The following is a 25,982-nucleotide window of genomic DNA, read 5'->3' on the forward strand; positions in this document are numbered from 1 at the left end:
TCTATTCTATCTACTTGTTTTTCTTTGTGTGTGTGTGTGTGTGTATATGTATAATATATATATATATATACACACCTTGCTACGTGTACTGCGTTAGGCTAACCGAGACTTGTCATTTGCACTTATATATTGTTGCACTTTTGTTAGTTTTGACTGCTTTTATTGTCCTCATTTGTAAGTCGCTTTGGATAAAAGCGTCTGCTAAATGACTAAATGTAAATGTAAATATAATAAATGATTATAATCATTAAAAATGTAAATTTATTCAAAATAATTATTAGTAAAGGCTTTAGATAAAACTGTCTGCTAAATTAATGAACGTAAATGTAATGTGAACTGTGCAGTCCCTTGAAAAAGGGATGCTAGCTGTATCTAGAGACCAAAATATCTTTTGACTAAAAACAGTATCTTGGGAAGCAGAAAACGGCATCCTGACAGCCAGCTACATTACTCTAGCATCATGACATCAAGTCATTTTCTTTGAGAAATGTGAAAATCTTGTTAAATACTAGCAAAAATGTTCATTATATTGCACATCATAATGTCAGACTAAAGCCGTCTTTGTGTGACTGGTATCAGATATTTTTATCGACCACATGAGCCTGTTTTTTCCACTCAGACAGTGTAGTTTTACTCTGAATGTTAGTGGCTTTCCAGCAGCAGACATTACCTAAGTTACATTACCGCAGAGATGTGTCATGCTTTCAGATTTAATAACTGAGAGGAAATAACAGGCTGTTTTCAACAGGAGCAGATCAAAGAGCTCAAGCTCTATAAGATAGCCAGTGAGCTCCTGCAGACGGAGAGAGCGTATGTGACCCGGCTGCATTTGCTGGACCAGGTCAGTCCACGCTCTTCACTCACTTTTACATTCTTAAAAATAAAGCTGCTTTATTGGCATCCATGCTTCCATGAAGAATCTTTAACATCCATGGAACCTTTGTAAATTATTTTAAATGATTGCATTATTTAAATATGAATGCATTATTGCATAATGCATATAAATATTTAATTGGTTAAATTATTAATTTAAAAATGACCATTTATGGTTCCATTAAGAACTTTAAACTTTAACATCCATGGAATGTTTTTAAAGTTATTAAAATTATTTAATTAGTATTTTTAAAATGATTAATTTGACAATTATTCAAAAAATTTATTATTATTAAATTATTCATTTAAAAAAATATCATCTATGGTTCCATGAAAACCTTTAACATCCATTGAACCTTTTTTTAAAGGTATTAAAATGTAATTATTTAAATTATTAATGATTAAATTACCGAAATTATTACATGTAAAATTTGTATTTAAATTATTTTTTAAATCATTAATAAATGTTTAATTGTTTAAGTTATTCATTTTAAATTAATGTTAAAATCTTGATCATGATTTAAAAATGTAACTTAAAAAAATATTACATTAATTAAATGATTAATTTTAAATGATTAAATTACTTACATGATTAATTTTAAAATGATCATGTATGGCTCCATGAACAATATTATTTTTTTTTATTACTTGTTTAAATTATTAATTTTAAAATGATTAAATTAATTTAAATATTAAATTTAAATGTAATTTAAATAAATTATAATTTTTTTGAATGAAATAAAAAATAGAACCTTTGTATTGCATACAAGTTCTTTATAATGGAAAAAGTTTTTTTAGATTAATAATATGTGACCCTGGATAACAAAACCAGTCATAAGGGTCAATTTTTCGAAATTGAGATTTATACATCATCTGAAAGCTGAATAAATAAGCTTTCCATTGATGTATGGTGTGTTATGATAGGACAACATTTGGCCGAGATGCAACTATTTGAAAATCTAGAATCTGAGGGTGCAAAAAAATCTAAATATTGAGAAAATCATCTTTAAAGTTGTCCAAATGAATTTCTTAGCCATGCATATTACTAATCAAAAATTAAGTTTTAATATATTTACAGTAGGAAATTTACAAAATATCTTCATGGAACATCATCTTTACTTAATATCCTAATGATTTTTGGCATAAAAGAAAAATCGATCATTTTGACCCATACAATGTATTTTTGGCTATTTCTACAAATATACCCCAGCGACTTAAGACTGCTTTTGTGCTCCAGGATCACATATGTTCTTCACACTAATAAAAATGGTTCTTTTAAGAAATTATCGCTGAAAGCCTCTTTGGAGAACCAAAAATGGTTCTTCTATAGCATTGCTACAAAAAGCCGTTTAGAAACCCTTTTATTTTTAAGAGTGTGCATGTGAAGTGTGTACTGCGTTTCTGCAGGTGTTCTGCGCTAGACTCACAGAGGAGGCTGGGAAAGGGATGTTTCCTGTGGAGGTGGTGAAGGGCATCTTCTCCAATGTGGGATCCATCTACACCTTCCACAGCCAGTTCCTCCTGCCGGATCTGGAGACGCGGATGAGCCAGTGGTGAGCGCCGATTCATCTTCACGCTTCTTCTCCGCTCTCACACACACACACACACCCGCTCACGTCTGCGTCCTCCTGCAGGGCCTCCACGCCCCGCATCGGGGACATCTTGGCACAGCTCGCGCCCTTTCTCAGGATGTACGCGGAGTACGTGAAGAACTTCGACAGCGCCATGGACCTGCTCAAACAGTGGACGGAGCGATCGGTGCAGTTTAACACCATCATTCAGGACATACAGGTGTGTGTGTGTGCTTTTACCTGAAAATAACCCAATAAATAAACTTATAACAGCAAAGTACTCATCACTGCCTAAATTCTTATTCTACCTCCTTTAAAAGCATTTTGGTCTGATTTTCCAGTTAAATAGCTAATATATCAAATAATTAGTTTTCTGATTTTTCCAGTTCAATATATATCAAAATAATATCAAATAATTGGGTGATTTTCCAGTTAAATAGCTAAAAATATATACGAATATCAAAATAATTTGGTGTGATTTTTCATTCAGCTGCAAGTATATACAAATAATACAAAATATTTTGGTCTGTCTGTCTAGTTAAATGGCTTTATATATTTATATATAAAATATATATAGAATTAATATAAAATAACTTGGACTGATTTTCCAGTTAAATAGCTAAAAATATATACAAATATCAAAATAATTTGATATGATTTTTCAGTTGAATAGCTAAATATATATATATATATATATACACATACTATAACTTTTTTTTTTTTTAATATAATTTGGTTTGGTTTTCCAGTTAAATAGCTGAATATATATAAAATAATATAAAAGTACTCATCACTACCCAAACTCTTATTATACCTTTTTTTTTAACCAACATATTTTTATCTGATTTTCCAATTAAATAACTAAAATATAAAAAAATTATATAAAATAATTTGGCTGGATTTTCCAGTTAAATAGCTGAAAATATATCAAATAAAATAATATAAAAGTGGTCATCACTACCTAAACTCATATTTTACACACACACACACATATATATATATAGTGAGCGAGAGAGAAAGATATAGATGTAAAAGTATAGATATACATTTATAATATTTCAATTTATCATAATATATTATCATAATATTTCAAATGTTTTTTTTAAGCTTAATAAAAAGTTGTTTTTTCCCCCAATAATTTTCTGTATGAAAATCCATGAATGGCATGACCTTCAAAAACTAGATTGAATATTACAATGCGGAGAGACCAATGATTGTTTAATAGTTGGAGAAGATGATAAGGATGAGCTGTTAATTGTTTTTGTGTAGAGTCAGGAGGTGTGTGGGAATCTGACTCTGCAGCATCACATGCTGGAGCCGGTGCAGCGGGTCCCTCGCTACGAGATGCTGCTCAAAGACTATCTGAAGAAACTCCCGGAGGACGACCCCGACCGCAGCCAGGCCAAGAGTGAGAGATACACGCATTCGGTTTTGCTTTTCTCACAATTCAAGCAACTAATATGTGCACAAGCACGTCATTTTTTTATGTTTTAAGCACAGTGAACTTATTTTGCACGGTTCTGTGAGCAACTGAACGTGAACGTTTGAGATCAAATAAAAGTGGTGTTTAGTTCCCAACTGCTTTCAGTTCCATAACTGGACGAGTCAGCTGAGATATCACTTCTCCTTCTCCTTTCCAGAGTCTCTGAACATCATCTCAATGGCTGCCACACACTCCAACATGGCCATCCGCAAGATGGTGAGAGACACTTTCACTTAACCCTAGTCAGACCAAGATGGCCTGTTTCCTGACTCCCTTTATGATTTTCATATGCGATTGTGGTCGTAAATGTGATTCGATTGCCAACTATTTTTACATACATTTTTAAGAGTCAGTGCTGAATCCATTTATCATTATATAGGTTTTAAAATTGCTTTTGTATAGTATTTCAACTTGAAAATGCATTGCATTGCATTGAAATAACAACCAACCAACAATCTGACCCTACAAGTCATTAGTGTTTTGCTCTCTTTAAATTCTTCACTGGTTTTATATGCAGAAGTTCTCTACATGTGTTTCAGGAGAACCTGAAGAAGCTCATGGAGATCTATGAGATGCTGGGAGGTGAGGAGGACATCGTTAACCCGTCCAACGAGCTCATTAAAGAAGGACAAATCCTAAAGCTGGCCGCCAGAAACACCTCGTCCATGGAGAGATACCTTTTCCTGGTTAGATGCTTCTTACTCTGTATTTTTGGCTTGTTTTCCATCGAAACATTCTTAAATCAAAATACATTTACTTGCAGCAAAGGCACTTAATTTAGATGTTTTTTTTATTTTTCAGAAACAAGATTTGTCATTTTGTTTCTCAAGTAAATGTATCTTGATTTAAAGGCACAATATGTAAGTTTTTTTATTAAAATAGCCAAAAACCACTAGAACAGTGTTATATATTTTGCTGACTTCTGTACTTATACATTATCCCAAACAGTTCGAAGAATGTTTAAATCCAGAGAAGTAAGCAATTTTAACTAGTGACACCGACCGTGTCCATAGTGTCATTGTGTCGCCTGCCAATGACGTCATAACCCCTCGAAACACCAAAGACTCTTTAATATGTTGTGTGTTTTATTAGACCGGGGACGACCGCACAGAGTAGCATTATAACAGAACTTTCAAATGTATCTAGTATGATAAAACAGCGCTGCTTTACCCCACATACACATGACCGGACTGTGGCATAATAAAAGCTCCGCTGCTTTCGAGCCGTGTGTCGCGCTCGTTCAGCAGACTCGTTTCGCTTCGACGGCTTTCAGCCTCAACACGTTTCATTCTGTTACATTAATAAATCATTAGCTCATCCATGAACATGATTTCTGCCCGAGTCCCGTCGGATTGCATCAGCTGTGGGGATGAAGACCACAACTCCCATGATTCCACACTCAGTCACGGCGTCATCAAAGTACGCCTTTGTCTCTTTGTTTATTTTGAATACGCTCCCTCTAGCGGCGAAAATTACATATTGGGACTTTAAGAATGTTTAGCTGAAAAACATGACAAAATTATTGAGTTTAAACCACGCCATCCTTCTCTTTTCAGTTTAACAACATGTTGCTGTACTGCGTGCCCAAGTTCAGTCTGGTGGGCCAGCGGTTCACTGTGCGCACGCGGGTCGGCGTTGAGGGCATGAAGGTGCTTGAGACCTCTAATGAAGACTATCCTCACACTTTCCAGGTGTCGGGTAAAGAGCGAACCCTGGAGCTGCAGGCCAGGTGAGGGCAGATCCATGCAGATATAGAGAACAGCATGTGTGTTTTAGCTCATAATGACTGTAGCTTTCTGTGGTTCACAGCTCAGAGCAAGACAAAGAGGACTGGATCAAGGTATCAGTGTCATTCAGTTGCTCAAAGCTGCTTTAAATCTGAATTATATGAATGTAAGAATCAGGAAATACTTTTTTTTTTTTTTGACTTTCCATCTCACAATTCTGACTTTTTTTCCTCAGAATTGCAAATTCATATCTCATATTTCTGTTTTTATCTTGTATTTTAAGCTTTTTTTTAGAATTGTTAGGGGGGGAAAAGTCCAGAGTTGTGAGATATATAAACTAGATAAAAAACAAACTATATAAAGATATAAACTCAGAACTAAATGAACTTTTTTTTAGTTGCTAGTTTATATCATTCAGAATTGTGAGACATAATGGCAGAAATAAACTTGTGACTTTTTATTTCACAACTCTTAATTGCAATGTATAAACTCGCAATTGTGAGAAAAACGTTTATATATTTAATTCTGAGCTTATATGTCTGTTCAGACTTTTATTCTTAGAATTGCAAGGATAATATAAACTAAATAAAGATATAAACTGAATAAAGATAACTAAATAAAGATATATAAACTAGATAAAAAACAAACTATATAAAGATATAAACTCAGAACTAAATGAACTTTTTTTTAGTTGCTAGTTTATATCATTCAGAATTGTGAGACATAAACTCAAAATTAAATATCTAAACGTTTGATTCTCACAATTGCGAGTTTATATCCTGCAATCAAGAGTTGCACGGAAAAAAAAGTCAGAATTGTGAGATTAAAAAGTTGCAATTACTATTTGATTTTCTTTTTTTATTCCGTGGCAGTAATAAGCTTAAGTTTCAATGTAGGCTGTTTGCTTTCTAGGCGTTCCAGGAGACCATTGAAATCTTTCAGCAGAAGAACGAAACATTCAAATCAGCCTCTAAAGAAGTGGCGGATGAGGTTTCTGTAAGTAGAAAGAGCAAACTGGTCATGCATAAAGACGACTGTGGTGGGGGTTGAGGGGGAAATCTTCATTTAAGACACTTCCCTTATCTGTGCTCATGTGTTTTTCAGAAAGAGGAGCTGGGGAAGAGAGCCCCGCGCTGGATTCGGGACAATGAGGTAACCATGTGCATGAAGTGCAAGGAGCCCTTCAACCCTCTGACCCGCAGGAGACACCACTGCAGGGCTTGTGGATACGTGAGTTTGCATGTATACGTTTATCTGGAAATCTGAACGAGCACTTTCTGTGGAACTCAAAACTCAGATCGTTTCATTGTGCTGCAAAGATGATGATTGTAATGTTTTGAAATGTGTCTTAGGTTGTGTGTTATAAATGTTCGGACTACAAGGCATCGCTGAGGTACGACGGCAACAAATTAAACAAAGTGTGTAAAGACTGTTACTTCATTGTGACCGGACGAGCGGATGCTGAGGAACCAGTCAGCGGGAAGAAAAGAGGAATTCTTGAGGTTTTGGGGGTTTTTTCTGTCTGCATGAACCATTTTTGAAATAATCTTGATTTCAGAGGTGTAATGAGTACCTGAAAACCATATTTGAGTAAAAGTACAGATACCTTACAGTAAAAAAATACTCCACTACAAGGTACAAGCCACCAATTCCAAAACAACTTGAGTAAAAGTCGTAGAGTATCTGATTTTAACAGTACTTAAGTATTTTACTTATACTAAATATAGGCTCAAAGAAGCACTAGTCAAAGAGACAAGCCAGTGAAAAACTGTAATGTTGTGGAGAAGCTGCGGAAAACAGGCAGAGGCAAGGATCTATGTGCAGGTGTTTAATGGAAAAACTAGAACAAACAATAAAACAAAAACCAAAGGGAGCATAGAACAGAATGACGGGCAAACTATTACATTCAACAGCTCACAAGGAACTAAAGAAAGACTAGGGCTGTATATACACAAGGGGCTAACAAGCTTAACAAATCAACAAGACGCACCTGGGGGCTGTTTCATAAAACAAGTTTACCAAACAAGCCAGGCTTATTTCAGTTAGTCTGACTTATTTTGAACCAAATAATCTGACAATAAGTCAGACTAACTGAAATAAGCCTGGCTTGTTTGGTAAACTTGTTTTATGAAGCAGGCCCCTGGGGAGACTAATCAAGCGGAACCAATGACCAAACTGGCGACAAACACCATGGGAGACAGGAAGTGACATAAAAGTCCAAGAGAAGGCACAGAGAACATGTAATAAAAACAAGAAAGAGTTGATTTATGAAGAGAGCAATCACGTTTATTTTCTAAAACCAAAATAAAACTGAGCACCTTAAAATTGCACAAAAAAAAATCATCTCATTTATAAAACACCTGTAAATCACTACTTTTTGCTAAGGAACTCACATTCACATAAAGTAGCCTTGTTGACAAGTTTGGGTGAGTAAGGGCAAAATGCACAAGATATGGTACTTTCAGTTGGTGATATCACTTCTTTTGTAGCAGAAAAAAACGGCTGCAGAAAAAGATAGGTGCCGTGCAAAATGTAATGTGTAATTGCGACACTCGTGGAGTAAAGAGTACAGTGCTTATTCAAAAATGTAGTGAAGTAGAGAGTAAAACTTGCTAATATCTTTGATGCTATCTTTGTAAAACCACAGAGTACCCAAGAAGATACTCAAGTACTGTAATTAATTACATTTACTCAAATACTTTACACCTCTGCTTGATTTTTCGTTTTCTCCTCTTGACCTTTACCAGATTGAAGCAGCTCAGGTCTCAGGAAACAGTTTCCTTTGTGGCTTTCTGCAGTACAGTACAGACCGAACTAAACCGTGTCAGAGGGTCTGGTGTGTGATTCCGCAGCACGACGCACTTGTTCTTTACCTGTACGGCGCTCCACAGGTGAGAGATGCAGTGTAGTCGAGCTCACATTAATTAGCCTTCAATGATGCGATATAAACCAAATGCAAAGGCATTGTGTAGCTTACTTCATATTATGTTAGCTTGACAAAGCAATGCCCTAGCAAACACTCAGATCACCTTAGAAATTACTTAACAACATCCTAGCTACCATCTGAAACATTAGCAGTCATTTAGAACACCATAGCAACACCCTAGCTTTTAATAACTTATCTACTTTTAAATATTAAAGGGGTAGTTTACCCCAAAAATGTAATTACCCCATGATTTACTCAACCTCAAGGCATCCTAGGTGTATATGACTTTCTTCTTTCAGACGAATACAATCGGAGTTATATTTAAAAATGTAGTATAATTTTATAATGGCAGTGAATGGGGTGTTGAGATTTTGAAGCCCAAAAAAGTGCATCCATCCATCATAATAATTACTCCACAAGGTTCTTGGGGGTTAATAAAGGCCTTCTGAAGCGAATCTATGCGTTTGCGTAAGAAAAATATCCATATTTACGACTTTAGATACCATAATCTCTAGCTTCTGCTAACTGTTGTACACGCGTTCTCGAGTGAGTGGTGTTTCTGTGGATGCTGTAGGCGTAGAGTAAGCTCCGGTGAGGAGTGATGCAGAAGTGCAGAGGAGAGAGCAAAACAAAACACCAGTCACGAATTATAAGTACAGAATGAGGATTTGTAAAGACAAATGTCTGAGGATTTCAAAATAGGCCAAGAGGAGACTGGTTTTTCTTTGCTGTAAACAAAGCTTGGTTCTTGTGAGACTAGCATATTCGCACCGGAGCATATGCTAAGGCTGCATGTCCACCAAAGCGTTTTTTGCCAGCTGAAAACACCAGGCGCTCTCCTGAAAACGCCAAGCTGTGAGTGCTTGAGAGATGCACAAGATATGGTACTTTCAGTTGGTGATATCACTTCTTTTGTAGCAGAAAAAAACGGCTGCAGAAAAAGATAGGTGCCGTGCAAAATGTAATGTGTAATTGCGACACTCGTGGAGTAAAGAGTACAGTGCTTATTCAAAAATGTAGTGAAGTAGAGAGTAAAACTTGCTAATATCTTTGATGCTATCTTTGTAAAACCACAGAGTACCCAAGAAGATACTCAAGTACTGTAATTAATTACATTTACTCAAATACTTTACACCTCTGCTTGATTTTTCGTTTTCTCCTCTTGACCTTTACCAGATTGAAGCAGCTCAGGTCTCAGGAAACAGTTTCCTTTGTGGCTTTCTGCAGTACAGTACAGACCGAACTAAACCGTGTCAGAGGGTCTGGTGTGTGATTCCGCAGCACGACGCACTTGTTCTTTACCTGTACGGCGCTCCACAGGTGAGAGATGCAGTGTAGTCGAGCTCACATTAATTAGCCTTCAATGATGCGATATAAACCAAATGCAAAGGCATTGTGTAGCTTACTTCATATTATGTTAGCTTGACAAAGCAATGCCCTAGCAAACACTCAGATCACCTTAGAAATTACTTAACAACATCCTAGCTACCATCTGAAACATTAGCAGTCATTTAGAACACCATAGCAACACCCTAGCTTTTAATAACTTATCTACTTTTAAATATTAAAGGGGTAGTTTACCCCAAAAATGTAATTACCCCATGATTTACTCAACCTCAAGGCATCCTAGGTGTATATGACTTTCTTCTTTCAGACGAATACAATCGGAGTTATATTTAAAAATGTAATATAATTTTATAATGGCAGTGAATGGGGTGTTGAGATTTTGAAGCCCAAAAAAGTGCATCCATCCATCATAATAATTACTCCACAAGGTTCTTGGGGGTTAATAAAGGCCTTCTGAAGCGAATCTATGCGTTTGCGTAAGAAAAATATCCATATTTAAGACTTTAGATACCATAATCTCTAGCTTCTGCTAACTGTTGTACACGCGTTCTCGAGTGAGTGGTGTTTCTGTGGATGCTGTAGGCGTAGAGTAAGCTCCGGTGAGGAGTGATGCAGAAGTGCAGAGGAGAGAGCAAAACAAAACACCAGTCACGAATTATAAGTACAGAATGAGGATTTGTAAAGACAAATGTCTGAGGATTTCAAAATAGGCCAAGAGGAGACTGGTTTTTCTTTGCTGTAAACAAAGCTTGGTTCTTGTGAGACTAGCATATTCGCGCCGGAGCATATGCTAAGGCTGCATGTCCACCAAAGCGTTTTTTGCCAGCTGAAAACACCAGGCGCTCTCCTGAAAACGCCAAGCTGTGAGTGCTTGAGAGTGCAGAGGGGGGGGGTTTTTCCGTTGAGATGCTGTGGTTGCTATGATACGGAATATCCGCTGAAGTGATGGCAAACGCATAGCGAGTATAATGTTTCTCCAAGCATTATTTTTATAACAATATTATGGTAGTCCTGAAATTCAATCTGTTAAAGACAAAAAATACTCGGAGACAAGCAATATTAACTTCTCCATTGTTGTTCAGTGGTTGTACTAGCCGGGTGGTCAGTATTAGTCCCGCCCCTCCTCCCCTCTGATTGGTTGGCTGACTAGAAAGTGACAGTGATGAGCGCAGCGTTTTACCCAAAGTTGAACATTCTTCAACTCTCAGTGCTGAGAAAAAAATGCCAGAATGCTTAGCGCTCAGCGCGAAAAAGATGCTCAGCGCTCGGCACGCTCCTGGTGTTTTAAAAAACGCGGCGCTGAAAAATACGCTAGCCACAGGGAAAAACACATTGGTGGACACGCCGCCTAAGTCTACGTCCTACATCATCCACTGGAACACCACTCTATTGTGAACACGCATATGACAGTTAGCAGTTAGATATTTTTCTTACACAAATGCAGAAGGCCTTTATTACCCCCCCGGAGCCGTGTGGAGCACTTTTTATGATGGATGGATGAACTTTTTTGAGCTTCAAAATCTCAACCCCCATTCACTGCCATTATAAAGCTTGGAAGAGCAAGGACATTTTTAAAATAACTCCGACTGTATTTGTCTGAAAGAAGAAAATCATATACACCTAGTATGGCTTGAGGGTGAGTAAATCATGGGGTCATTTTCAGCCTTGAATGAGTCCGGTTTCTCTGGGATTTTGTTCTTAGGATGTCAAAGCCCAGTGTACCATCCCGCTCCTGGGTTACCAGGTTGAAGATGTCCAACGGTCTGTGGATCATCCTCCCACCAGCTTCCGTCTGTGCCAGTCCAAATCTGTTCACTGCTTCATTGCCGACACGGAGGAAGTGAAACTGCGCTGGCTAAAAGTGATACACAAGGCCGTGATTGGGGAGATGCCAGAATGCCAGACGCCAGTCGATGACGACCTTGCCAACAGCTGCCATGATGGTGTGCCTGATGGTACCTGAAAAGACAAGGCAGTTTTCCAGCTTTTGCAGTGTTACGCGTGTAACTCAGCGGAATAGAATATTGATTAGAATGTGAAACCTTACAGAACAGATTGGATATTTTTGGGAGTGTATAAATTGATTTTTCATTGCATACTATATGCAGTCAGTTGATTAATATCAGATATTTTAATGTATTATAATGTCGACCTCAGAATCAGACTAGTAAAAACATTTAGTGTGTGATTATGTAAATCATTATATTGTCTTAGTTTACAAAAGTCTGAATTATGCTTTGTGATTTATTAGCCTTTCTCTTTGTGACATCATGTTTTATGTATATTTTAAATTTGTAATGTTAATATGCTGTTCGTCATTGTCACTGTCCCTAAGATTTATGCATTTTATTGCTTTTTGTATAGTAGGACATTGACATTAAAATTAATTAATAAAGGTTAAGCTCTATTGCCTTAAGCCTTAAGCCCCGTTCACACCAAGAGCGATAACTATAAAGACAACGATATTAGCATCCACACCAGCGAACGATATCGTCTGTTTATTCTAAGCACACGTGCGTCTGCCGCTTTAAATTCTTGAGCTCGTTACAACAGGATGGATTCTGATTGGCTGTCAGTGTTTTATCATTCATCAGCTGGAGAAAAATCGTTTTGAAAGTGATTCCAACGATATCGTTCCTCTGTATCGTTATCATTAAAGTTGTGGTGTTAACTTCTTTAATATTGAGAACTATTTTTAGAACTATATCTTTATCGTTATCTTTATAGTTATCGTGCTTGGTGTGAACGGGCCTTTAGACCTCTCTGTAGCTACCATCTGAAACCCTAGAGACCAATTTCAACACCTGAGCAACAGCCTAACAACCAATAAGAACGCTGTAACAACAACAACCTGGCTATCATCTAAAATCCTTGAAAGCAATTTGAACACCTAAGCAACACCCTAGCAACCAGTCAGAATGTTGTAGAAACAATGTAGGTAACATCTGAATCCCTAGAAACCACTTTGAATATCTAAGCAACAATTTAGCAACCACTCAGAACTTCCATAGCAACATTTTAACTACCATTTGAAACCCGAGAAACCACCTTAAAGAAACCAATTAGACCACCTAAGCAACACCCTAGCAACCAGTCAGAATGTTGTAGAAACAATGTAGGTAACATCTGAATCCCTAGAAACCACTTTGAATATCTAAGCAACAATTTAGCAACCACTCAGAACTTCCATAGCAACATTTTAACTACCATTTGAAACCCGAGAAACCACCTTAAAGAAACCAATTAGACCACCTAAGCAACACCCTAGCAACCAGTCAGAATGTTGTAGAAACAATGTAGGTAACATCTGAATCCCTAGAAACCACTTTGAATATCTAAGCAACAATTTAGCAACCACTCAGAACTTCCATAGCAACATTTTAACTACCATTTGAAACCCGAGAAACCACCTTAAAGAAACCAATTAGACCACCTAAGCAACACCCTAGCAACCAGTCAGAATGTTGTAGAAACAATGTAGGTAACATCTGAATCCCTAGAAACCACTTTGAATATCTAAGCAACAATTTAGCAACCACTCAGAACTTCCATAGCAACATTTTAACTACCATTTGAAACCCGAGAAACCACCTTAAAGAAACCAATTAGACCACCTAAGCAACACCCTAGCAACCAGTCAGAATGTTGTAGAAACAATGTAGGTAACATCTGAATCCCTAGAAACCACTTTGAATATCTAAGCAACAATTTAGCAACCACTCAGAACTTCCATAGCAACATTTTAACTACCATTTGAAACCCGAGAAACCACCTTAAAGAAACCAATTAGACCACCTAAGCAACACCCTAGCAACCAGTCAGAATGTTGTAGAAACAATGTAGGTAACATCTGAATCCCTAGAAACCACTTTGAATATCTAAGCAACAATTTAGCAACCACTCAGAACTTCCATAGCAACATTTTAACTACCATTTGAAACCCGAGAAACCACCTTAAAGAAACCAATTAGACCACCTAAGCAACACCCTAGCAACCAGTCAGAATGTTGTAGAAACAATGTAGGTAACATCTGAATCCCTAGAAACCACTTTGAATATCTAAGCAACAATTTAGCAACCACTCAGAACTTCCATAGCAACATTTTAACTACCATTTGAAACCCGAGAAACCACCTTAAAGAAACCAATTAGACCACCTAAGCAACACCCTAGCAACCAGTCAGAATGTTGTAGAAACAATGTAGGTAACATCTGAATCCCTAGAAACCACTTTGAATATCTAAGCAACAATTTAGCAACCACTCAGAACTTCCATAGCAACATTTTAACTACCATTTGAAACCCGAGAAACCACCTTAAAGAAACCAATTAGACCACCTAAGCAACACCCTAGCAACCAGTCAGAATGTTGTAGAAACAATGTAGGTAACATCTGAATCCCTAGAAACCACTTTGAATATCTAAGCAACAATTTAGCAACCACTCAGAACTTCCATAGCAACATTTTAACTACCATTTGAAACCCGAGAAACCACCTTAAAGAAACCAATTAGACCACCTAAGCAACACCCTAGCAACCAGTCAGAATGTTGTAGAAACAATGTAGGTAACATCTGAATCCCTAGAAACCACTTTGAATATCTAAGCAACAATTTAGCAACCACTCAGAACTTCCATAGCAACATTTTAACTACCATTTGAAACCCGAGAAACCACCTTAAAGAAACCAATTAGACCACCTAAGCAACACCCTAGCAACCAGTCAGAATGTTGTAGAAACAATGTAGGTAACATCTGAATCCCTAGAAACCACTTTGAATATCTAAGCAACAATTTAGCAACCACTCAGAACTTCCATAGCAACATTTTAACTACCATTTGAAACCCGAGAAACCACCTTAAAGAAACCAATTAGACCACCTAAGCAACACCCTAGCAACCAGTCAGAATGTTGTAGAAACAATGTAGGTAACATCTGAATCCCTAGAAACCACTTTGAATATCTAAGCAACAATTTAGCAACCACTCAGAACTTCCATAGCAACATTTTAACTACCATTTGAAACCCGAGAAACCACCTTAAAGAAACCAATTAGACCACCTAAGCAACACCCTAGCAACCAGTCAGAATGTTGTAGAAACAATGTAGGTAACATCTGAATCCCTAGAAACCACTTTGAATATCTAAGCAACAATTTAGCAACCACTCAGAACTTCCATAGCAACATTTTAACTACCATTTGAAACCCGAGAAACCACCTTAAAGAAACCAATTAGACCACCTAAGCAACACCCTAGCAACCAGTCAGAATGTTGTAGAAACAATGTAGGTAACATCTGAATCCCTAGAAACCACTTTGAATATCTAAGCAACAATTTAGCAACCACTCAGAACTTCCATAGCAACATTTTAACTACCATTTGAAACCCGAGAAACCACCTTAAAGAAACCAATTAGACCACCTAAGCAACACCCTAGCAACCAGTCAGAATGTTGTAGAAACAATGTAGGTAACATCTGAATCCCTAGAAACCACTTTGAATATCTAAGCAACAATTTAGCAACCACTCAGAACTTCCATAGCAACATTTTAACTACCATTTGAAACCCGAGAAACCACCTTAAAGAAACCAATTAGACCACCTAAGCAACACCCTAGCAACCAGTCAGAATGTTGTAGAAACAATGTAGGTAACATCTGAATCCCTAGAAACCACTTTGAATATCTAAGCAACAATTTAGCAACCACTCAGAACTTCCATAGCAACATTTTAACTACCATTTGAAACCCGAGAAACCACCTTAAAGAAACCAATTAGACCACCTAAGCAACACCCTAGCAACCAGTCAGAATGTTGTAGAAACAATGTAGGTAACATCTGAATCCCTAGAAACCACTTTGAATATCTAAGCAACAATTTAGCAACCACTCAGAACTTCCATAGCAACATTTTAACTACCATTTGAAACCCGAGAAACCACCTTAAAGAAACCAATTAGACCACCTAAGCAACACCCTAGCAACCAGTCAGAATGTTGTAGAAACAATGTAGGTAACATCTGAATCCCTAGAAACCACTTTGAATATCTAAGCAACAATTTAGCAACCACTCAGAACTTCCATAGCAACATTTTAACTACCATTTGAAACCCGAGAAACCACCTTAAAGAAACCAATTAGACCACCTAAGCAACACCCTAGCAACCAGTCAGAATGTTGTAGAAACAATGTAGGTAACATCTGAATCCCTAGAAACCACTTTGAATATCTAAGCAACAATTTAGCAACCACTCAGAACTTCCATAGCAACATTTTAACTACCATTTGAAACCCGAGAAACCACCTTAAAGAAACCAATTAGACCACCTAAGCAACACCCTAGCAACCAGTCAGAATGTTGTAGAAACAATGTAGGTAACATCTGAATCCCTAGAAACCACTTTGAATATCTAAGCAACAATTTAGCAACCACTCAGAACTTCCATAGCAACATTTTAACTACCATTTGAAACCCGAGAAACCACCTTAAAGAAACCAATTAGACCACCTAAGCAACACCCTAGCAACCAGTCAGAATGTTGTAGAAACAATGTAGGTAACATCTGAATCCCTAGAAACCACTTTGAATATCTAAGCAACAATTTAGCAACCACTCAGAACTTCCATAGCAACATTTTAACTACCATTTGAAACCCGAGAAACCACCTTAAAGAAACCAATTAGACCACCTAAGCAACACCCTAGCAACCAGTCAGAATGTTGTAGAAACAATGTAGGTAACATCTGAATCCCTAGAAACCACTTTGAATATCTAAGCAACAATTTAGCAACCACTCAGAACTTCCATAGCAACATTTTAACTACCATTTGAAACCCGAGAAACCACCTTAAAGAAACCAATTAGACCACCTAAGCAACACCCTAGCAACCAGTCAGAATGTTGTAGAAACAATGTAGGTAACATCTGAATCCCTAGAAACCACTTTGAATATCTAAGCAACAATTTAGCAACCACTCAGAACTTCCATAGCAACATTTTAACTACCATTTGAAACCCGAGAAACCACCTTAAAGAAACCAATTAGACCACCTAAGCAACACCCTAGCAACCAGTCAGAATGTTGTAGAAACAATGTAGGTAACATCTGAATCCCTAGAAACCACTTTGAATATCTAAGCAACAATTTAGCAACCACTCAGAACTTCCATAGCAACATTTTAACTACCATTTGAAACCCGAGAAACCACCTTAAAGAAACCAATTAGACCACCTAAGCAACACCCTAGCAACCAGTCAGAATGTTGTAGAAACAATGTAGGTAACATCTGAATCCCTAGAAACCACTTTGAATATCTAAGCAACAATTTAGCAACCACTCAGAACTTCCATAGCAACATTTTAACTACCATTTGAAACCCGAGAAACCACCTTAAAGAAACCAATTAGACCACCTAAGCAACACCCTAGCAACCAGTCAGAATGTTGTAGAAACAATGTAGGTAACATCTGAATCCCTAGAAACCACTTTGAATATCTAAGCAACAATTTAGCAACCACTCAGAACTTCCATAGCAACATTTTAACTACCATTTGAAACCCGAGAAACCACCTTAAAGAAACCAATTAGACCACCTAAGCAACACCCTAGCAACCAGTCAGAATGTTGTAGAAACAATGTAGGTAACATCTGAATCCCTAGAAACCACTTTGAATATCTAAGCAACAATTTAGCAACCACTCAGAACTTCCATAGCAACATTTTAACTACCATTTGAAACCCGAGAAACCACCTTAAAGAAACCAATTAGACCACCTAAGCAACACCCTAGCAACCAGTCAGAATGTTGTAGAAACAATGTAGGTAACATCTGAATCCCTAGAAACCACTTTGAATATCTAAGCAACAATTTAGCAACCACTCAGAACTTCCATAGCAACATTTTAACTACCATTTGAAACCCGAGAAACCACCTTAAAGAAACCAATTAGACCACCTAAGCAACACCCTAGCAACCAGTCAGAATGTTGTAGAAACAATGTAGGTAACATCTGAATCCCTAGAAACCACTTTGAATATCTAAGCAACAATTTAGCAACCACTCAGAACTTCCATAGCAACATTTTAACTACCATTTGAAACCCGAGAAACCACCTTAAAGAAACCAATTAGACCACCTAAGCAACACCCTAGCAACCAGTCAGAATGTTGTAGAAACAATGTAGGTAACATCTGAATCCCTAGAAACCACTTTGAATATCTAAGCAACAATTTAGCAACCACTCAGAACTTCCATAGCAACATTTTAACTACCATTTGAAACCCGAGAAACCACCTTAAAGAAACCAATTAGACCACCTAAGCAACACCCTAGCAACCAGTCAGAATGTTGTAGAAACAATGTAGGTAACATCTGAATCCCTAGAAACCACTTTGAATATCTAAGCAACAATTTAGCAACCACTCAGAACTTCCATAGCAACATTTTAACTACCATTTGAAACCCGAGAAACCACCTTAAAGAAACCAATTAGACCACCTAAGCAACACCCTAGCAACCAGTCAGAATGTTGTAGAAACAATGTAGGTAACATCTGAATCCCTAGAAACCACTTTGAATATCTAAGCAACAATTTAGCAACCACTCAGAACTTCCATAGCAACATTTTAACTACCATTTGAAACCCGAGAAACCACCTTAAAGAAACCAATTAGACCACCTAAGCAACACCCTAGCAACCAGTCAGAATGTTGTAGAAACAATGTAGGTAACATCTGAATCCCTAGAAACCACTTTGAATATCTAAGCAACAATTTAGCAACCACTCAGAACTTCCATAGCAACATTTTAACTACCATTTGAAACCCGAGAAACCACCTTAAAGAAACCAATTAGACCACCTAAGCAACACCCTAGCAACCAGTCAGAATGTTGTAGAAACAATGTAGGTAACATCTGAATCCCTAGAAACCACTTTGAATATCTAAGCAACAATTTAGCAACCACTCAGAACTTCCATAGCAACATTTTAACTACCATTTGAAACCCGAGAAACCACCTTAAAGAAACCAATTAGACCACCTAAGCAACACCCTAGCAACCAGTCAGAATGTTGTAGAAACAATGTAGGTAACATCTGAATCCCTAGAAACCACTTTGAATATCTAAGCAACAATTTAGCAACCACTCAGAACTTCCATAGCAACATTTTAACTACCATTTGAAACCCGAGAAACCACCTTAAAGAAACCAATTAGACCACCTAAGCAACACCCTAGCAACCAGTCAGAATGTTGTAGAAACAATGTAGGTAACATCTGAATCCCTAGAAACCACTTTGAATATCTAAGCAACAATTTAGCAACCACTCAGAACTTCCATAGCAACATTTTAACTACCATTTGAAACCCGAGAAACCACCTTAAAGAAACCAATTAGACCACCTAAGCAACACCCTAGCAACCAGTCAGAATGTTGTAGAAACAATGTAGGTAACATCTGAATCCCTAGAAACCACTTTGAATATCTAAGCAACAATTTAGCAACCACTCAGAACTTCCATAGCAACATTTTAACTACCATTTGAAACCCGAGAAACCACCTTAAAGAAACCAATTAGACCACCTAAGCAACACCCTAGCAACCAGTCAGAATGTTGTAGAAACAATGTAGGTAACATCTGAATCCCTAGAAACCACTTTGAATATCTAAGCAACAATTTAGCAACCACTCAGAACTTCCATAGCAACATTTTAACTACCATTTGAAACCCGAGAAACCACCTTAAAGAAACCAATTAGACCACCTAAGCAACACCCTAGCAACCAGTCAGAATGTTGTAGAAACAATGTAGGTAACATCTGAATCCCTAGAAACCACTTTGAATATCTAAGCAACAATTTAGCAACCACTCAGAACTTCCATAGCAACATTTTAACTACCATTTGAAACCCGAGAAACCACCTTAAAGAAACCAATTAGACCACCTAAGCAACACCCTAGCAACCAGTCAGAATGTTGTAGAAACAATGTAGGTAACATCTGAATCCCTAGAAACCACTTTGAATATCTAAGCAACAATTTAGCAACCACTCAGAACTTCCATAGCAACATTTTAACTACCATTTGAAACCCGAGAAACCACCTTAAAGAAACCAATTAGACCACCTAAGCAACACCCTAGCAACCAGTCAGAATGTTGTAGAAACAATGTAGGTAACATCTGAATCCCTAGAAACCACTTTGAATATCTAAGCAACAATTTAGCAACCACTCAGAACTTCCATAGCAACATTTTAACTACCATTTGAAACCCGAGAAACCACCTTAAAGAAACCAATTAGACCACCTAAGCAACACCCTAGCAACCAGTCAGAATGTTGTAGAAACAATGTAGGTAACATCTGAATCCCTAGAAACCACTTTGAATATCTAAGCAACAATTTAGCAACCACTCAGAACTTCCATAGCAACATTTTAACTACCATTTGAAACCCGAGAAACCACCTTAAAGAAACCAATTAGACCACCTAAGCAACACCCTAGCAACCAGTCAGAATGTTGTAGAAACAATGTAGGTAACATCTGAATCCCTAGAAACCACTTTGAATATCTAAGCAACAATTTAGCAACCACTCAGAACTTCCATAGCAACATTTTAACTACCATTTGAAACCCGAGAAACCACCTTAAAGAAACCAATTAGACCACCTAAGCAACACCCTAGCAACCAGTCAGAATGTTGTAGAAACAATGTAGGTAACATCTGAATCCCTAGAAACCACTTTGAATATCTAAGCAACAATTTAGCAACCACTCAGAACTTCCATAGCAACATTTTAACTACCATTTGAAACCCGAGAAACCACCTTAAAGAAACCAATTAGACCACCTAAGCAACACCCTAGCAACCAGTCAGAATGTTGTAGAAACAATGTAGGTAACATCTGAATCCCTAGAAACCACTTTGAATATCTAAGCAACAATTTAGCAACCACTCAGAACTTCCATAGCAACATTTTAACTACCATTTGAAACCCGAGAAACCACCTTAAAGAAACCAATTAGACCACCTAAGCAACACCCTAGCAACCAGTCAGAATGTTGTAGAAACAATGTAGGTAACATCTGAATCCCTAGAAACCACTTTGAATATCTAAGCAACAATTTAGCAACCACTCAGAACTTCCATAGCAACATTTTAACTACCATTTGAAACCCGAGAAACCACCTTAAAGAAACCAATTAGACCACCTAAGCAACACCCTAGCAACCAGTCAGAATGTTGTAGAAACAATGTAGGTAACATCTGAATCCCTAGAAACCACTTTGAATATCTAAGCAACAATTTAGCAACCACTCAGAACTTCCATAGCAACATTTTAACTACCATTTGAAACCCGAGAAACCACCTTAAAGAAACCAATTAGACCACCTAAGCAACACCCTAGCAACCAGTCAGAATGTTGTAGAAACAATGTAGGTAACATCTGAATCCCTAGAAACCACTTTGAATATCTAAGCAACAATTTAGCAACCACTCAGAACTTCCATAGCAACATTTTAACTACCATTTGAAACCCGAGAAACCACCTTAAAGAAACCAATTAGACCACCTAAGCAACACCCTAGCAACCAGTCAGAATGTTGTAGAAACAATGTAGGTAACATCTGAATCCCTAGAAACCACTTTGAATATCTAAGCAACAATTTAGCAACCACTCAGAACTTCCATAGCAACATTTTAACTACCATTTGAAACCCGAGAAACCACCTTAAAGAAACCAATTAGACCACCTAAGCAACACCCTAGCAACCAGTCAGAATGTTGTAGAAACAATGTAGGTAACATCTGAATCCCTAGAAACCACTTTGAATATCTAAGCAACAATTTAGCAACCACTCAGAACTTCCATAGCAACATTTTAACTACCATTTGAAACCCGAGAAACCACCTTAAAGAAACCAATTAGACCACCTAAGCAACACCCTAGCAACCAGTCAGAATGTTGTAGAAACAATGTAGGTAACATCTGAATCCCTAGAAACCACTTTGAATATCTAAGCAACAATTTAGCAACCACTCAGAACTTCCATAGCAACATTTTAACTACCATTTGAAACCCGAGAAACCACCTTAAAGAAACCAATTAGACCACCTAAGCAACACCCTAGCAACCAGTCAGAATGTTGTAGAAACAATGTAGGTAACATCTGAATCCCTAGAAACCACTTTGAATATCTAAGCAACAATTTAGCAACCACTCAGAACTTCCATAGCAACATTTTAACTACCATTTGAAACCCGAGAAACCACCTTAAAGAAACCAATTAGACCACCTAAGCAACACCCTAGCAACCAGTCAGAATGTTGTAGAAACAATGTAGGTAACATCTGAATCCCTAGAAACCACTTTGAATATCTAAGCAACAATTTAGCAACCACTCAGAACTTCCATAGCAACATTTTAACTACCATTTGAAACCCGAGAAACCACCTTAAAGAAACCAATTAGACCACCTAAGCAACACCCTAGCAACCAGTCAGAATGTTGTAGAAACAATGTAGGTAACATCTGAATCCCAAATTACTCCACAAGGTTCTTGGGGGTTAATAAAGGCCTTCTGAAGCGAATCTATGCGTTTGCGTAAGAAAAATATCCATATTTAAGACTTTAGATACCATAATCTCTAGCTTCTGCTAACTGTTGTACACGCGTTCTCGAGTGAGTGGTGTTTCTGTGGATGCTGTAGGCGTAGAGTAAGCTCCGGTGAGGAGTGATGCAGAAGTGCAGAGGAGAGAGCAAAACAAAACACCAGTGACGAATTATAAGTACAGAATGAGGATTTGTAAAGACAAATGTCTGAGGATTTCAAAATAGGCCAAGAGGAGACTGGTTTTTCTTTGCTGTAAACAAAGCTTGGTTCTTGTGAGACTAGCATATTCGCACCGGAGCATATGCTAAGGCTGCATGTCCACCAAAGCGTTTTTTGCCAGCTGAAAACACCAGGCGCTCTCCTGAAAACGCCAAGCTGTGAGTGCTTGAGAGCGCAGAGGGGGTTTTTTTTTCCGTTGAGATGCTGTGGTTGCTATGATACGGAATATCCGCTGAAGTGATGGCAAACGCATAGCGAGTATAATGTTTCTCCAAGCATTATTTTTATAACAATATTATGGTAGTCCTGAAATTCAATCTGTTAAAGACAAAAAATACTCGGAGACAAGCAATATTAACTTCTCCATTGTTGTTCAGTGGTTGTACTAGCCGGGTGGTCAGTATTAGTCCCGCCCCTCCTCCACTCTGATTGGTTGGCTGACTAGAAAGTGACAGTGATGAGCGCAGCGTTTTACCCAAAGTTGAACATTCTTCAACTCTCAGTGCTGAGAAAAAAATGCCAGAATGCTTAGCGCTCAGCGCGAAAAAGATGCTCAGCGCTCGGCACGCTCCTGGTGTTTTAAAAAACGCGGCGCTGAAAAATACGCTAGCCACAGGGAAAAACACATTGGTGGACACGCCGCCTAAGTCTACGTCCTACATCATCCACTGGAACACCACTCTATTGTGAACACGCATATGACAGTTAGCAGTTAGATATTTTTCTTACACAAATGCAGAAGGCCTTTATTACCCCCCCGGAGCCGTGTGGAGCACTTTTTATGATGGATATTTAAGACTTTAGATACCATAATCTCTAGCTTCTGCTAACTGTTGTACACGCGTTCTCGAGTGAGTGGTGTTTCTGTGGATGCTGTAGGCGTAGAGTAAGCTCCGGTGAGGAGTGATGCAGAAGTGCAGAGGAGAGAGCAAAACAAAACACCAGTCACGAATTATAAGTACAGAATGAGGATTTGTAAAGACAAATGTCTGAGGATTTCAAAATAGGCCAAGAGGAGACTGGTTTTTCTTTGCTGTAAACAAAGCTTGGTTCTTGTGAGACTAGCATATTCGCGCCGGAGCATATGCTAAGGCTGCATGTCCACCAAAGCGTTTTTTGCCAGCTGAAAACACCAGGCGCTCTCCTGAAAACGCCAAGCTGTGAGTGCTTGAGAGCGCAGAGGGGGTTTTTTTTTCCGTTGAGATGCTGTGGTTGCTATGATACGGAATATCCGCTGAAGTGATGGCAAACGCATAGCGAGTATAATGTTTCTCCAAGCATTATTTTTATAACAATATTATGGTAGTCCTGAAATTCAATCTGTTAAAGACAAAAAATACTCGGAGACAAGCAATATTAACTTCTCCATTGTTGTTCAGTGGTTGTACTAGCCGGGTGGTCGGTATTAGTCCCGCCCCTCCTCCACTCTGATTGGTTGGCTGACTAGAAAGTGACAGTGATGAGCGCAGCGTTTTACCCAAAGTTGAACATTCTTCAACTCTCAGTGCTGAGAAAAAAATGCCAGAATGCTTAGCGCTCAGCGCGAAAAAGATGCTCAGCGCTCGGCACGCTCCTGGTGTTTTAAAAAACGCGGCGCTGAAAAATACGCTAGCCACAGGGAAAAACACATTGGTGGACACGCCGCCTAAGTCTACGTCCTACATCATCCACTGGAACACCACTCTATTGTGAACACGCATATGACAGTTAGCAGTTAGATATTTTTCTTACACAAATGCAGAAGGCCTTTATTACCCCCCCGGAGCCGTGTGGAGCACTTTTTATGATGGATGGATGAACTTTTTTGAGCTTCAAAATCTCAACCCCCATTCGCTGCCATTATAAAGCTTGGAAGAGCAAGGACATTTTTAAAATAACTCCGACTGTATTTGTCTGAAAGAAGAAAATCATATACACCTAGTATGGCTTGAGGGTGAGTAAATCATGGGGTCATTTTCAGCCTTGAATGAGTCCGGTTTCTCTGGGATTTTGTTCTTAGGATGTCAAAGCCCAGTGTACCATCCCGCTCCTGGGTTACCAGGTTGAAGATGTCCAACGGTCTGTGGATCTCCGACTGTATTTGTCTGAAAGAAGAAAATCATATACACCTAGTATGGCTTGAGGGTGAGTAAATCATGGGGTCATTTTCAGCCTTGAATGAGTCCGGTTTCTCTGGGATTTTGTTCTTAGGATGTCAAAGCCCAGTGTACCATCCCGCTCCTGGGTTACCAGGTTGAAGATGTCCAACGGTCTGTGGATCATCCTCCCACCAGCTTCCGTCTGTGCCAGTCCAAATCTGTTCACTGCTTCATTGCCGACACGGAGGAAGTGAAACTGCGCTGGCTAAAAGTGATACACAAGGCCGTGATTGGGGAGATGCCAGAATGCCAGACGCCAGTCGATGACGACCTTGCCAACAGCTGCCATGATGGTGTGCCTGATGGTACCTGAAAAGACAAGGCAGTTTTCCAGCTTTTGCAGTGTTACGCGTGTAACTCAGCGGAATAGAATATTGATTAGAATGTGAAACCTTACAGAACAGATTGGATATTTTTGGGAGTGTATAAATTGATTTTTCATTGCATACTATATGCAGTCAGTTGATTAATATCAGATATTTTAATGTATTATAATGTCGACCTCAGAATCAGACTAGTAAAAACATTTAGTGTGTGATTATGTAAATCATTATATTGTCTTAGTTTACAAAAGTCTGAATTATGCTTTGTGATTTATTAGCCTTTCTCTTTGTGACATCATGTTTTATGTATATTTTAAATTTGTAATGTTAATATGCTGTTCGTCATTGTCACTGTCCCTAAGATTTATGCATTTTATTGCTTTTTGTATAGTAGGACATTGACATTAAAATTAATTAATAAAGGTTAAGCTCTATTGCCTTAAGCCTTAAGCCCCGTTCACACCAAGAGCGATAACTATAAAGACAACGATATTAGCATCCACACCAGCGAACGATATCGTCTGTTTATTCTAAGCACACGTGCGTCTGCCGCTTTAAATTCTTGAGCTCGTTACAACAGGATGGATTCTGATTGGCTGTCAGTGTTTTATCATTCATCAGCTGGAGAAAAATCGTTTTGAAAGTGATTCCAACGATATCGTTCTTCTGTATCGTTATCATTAAAGATTAAAGTTGTGGTGTTAACTTCTTTAATATTGAGAACTATTTTTAGAACTATATCTTTATCGTTATCT

General features: G+C 38.0%; 1 protein-coding gene across 1 annotated transcript in view; it reads left to right on the forward strand.

Moving 5' to 3' along the window:
* LOC107584024 (FYVE, RhoGEF and PH domain-containing protein 4-like) overlaps positions 1-11,890 on the forward strand; it is a 13,776-nt gene extending 1,886 nt beyond the window's left edge. Inside the window, exons 3-15 of the mRNA XM_016270429.1 lie at positions 749-841; positions 2,281-2,426; positions 2,508-2,664; positions 3,714-3,852; positions 4,085-4,143; positions 4,467-4,613; positions 5,484-5,656; positions 5,737-5,767; positions 6,567-6,650; positions 6,759-6,884; positions 7,007-7,156; positions 8,402-8,545; positions 11,630-11,890. Coding sequence (XP_016125915.1) covers positions 749-841; positions 2,281-2,426; positions 2,508-2,664; positions 3,714-3,852; positions 4,085-4,143; positions 4,467-4,613; positions 5,484-5,656; positions 5,737-5,767; positions 6,567-6,650; positions 6,759-6,884; positions 7,007-7,156; positions 8,402-8,545; positions 11,630-11,890 — 1,710 coding nt within the window. The remainder of the gene's footprint in view (positions 1-748; positions 842-2,280; positions 2,427-2,507; positions 2,665-3,713; positions 3,853-4,084; positions 4,144-4,466; positions 4,614-5,483; positions 5,657-5,736; positions 5,768-6,566; positions 6,651-6,758; positions 6,885-7,006; positions 7,157-8,401; positions 8,546-11,629) is intronic.
* Positions 11,891-25,982: the final 14,092 nt, after the last annotated feature.

Source organism: Sinocyclocheilus grahami, unplaced genomic scaffold, assembly GCF_001515645.1.
Source record: "Sinocyclocheilus grahami isolate Dianchi unplaced genomic scaffold, SAMN03320097.WGS_v1.1 scaffold56.1, whole genome shotgun sequence".
In the NCBI taxonomy this organism is placed as follows: domain Eukaryota; kingdom Metazoa; phylum Chordata; class Actinopteri; order Cypriniformes; family Cyprinidae; genus Sinocyclocheilus; species Sinocyclocheilus grahami.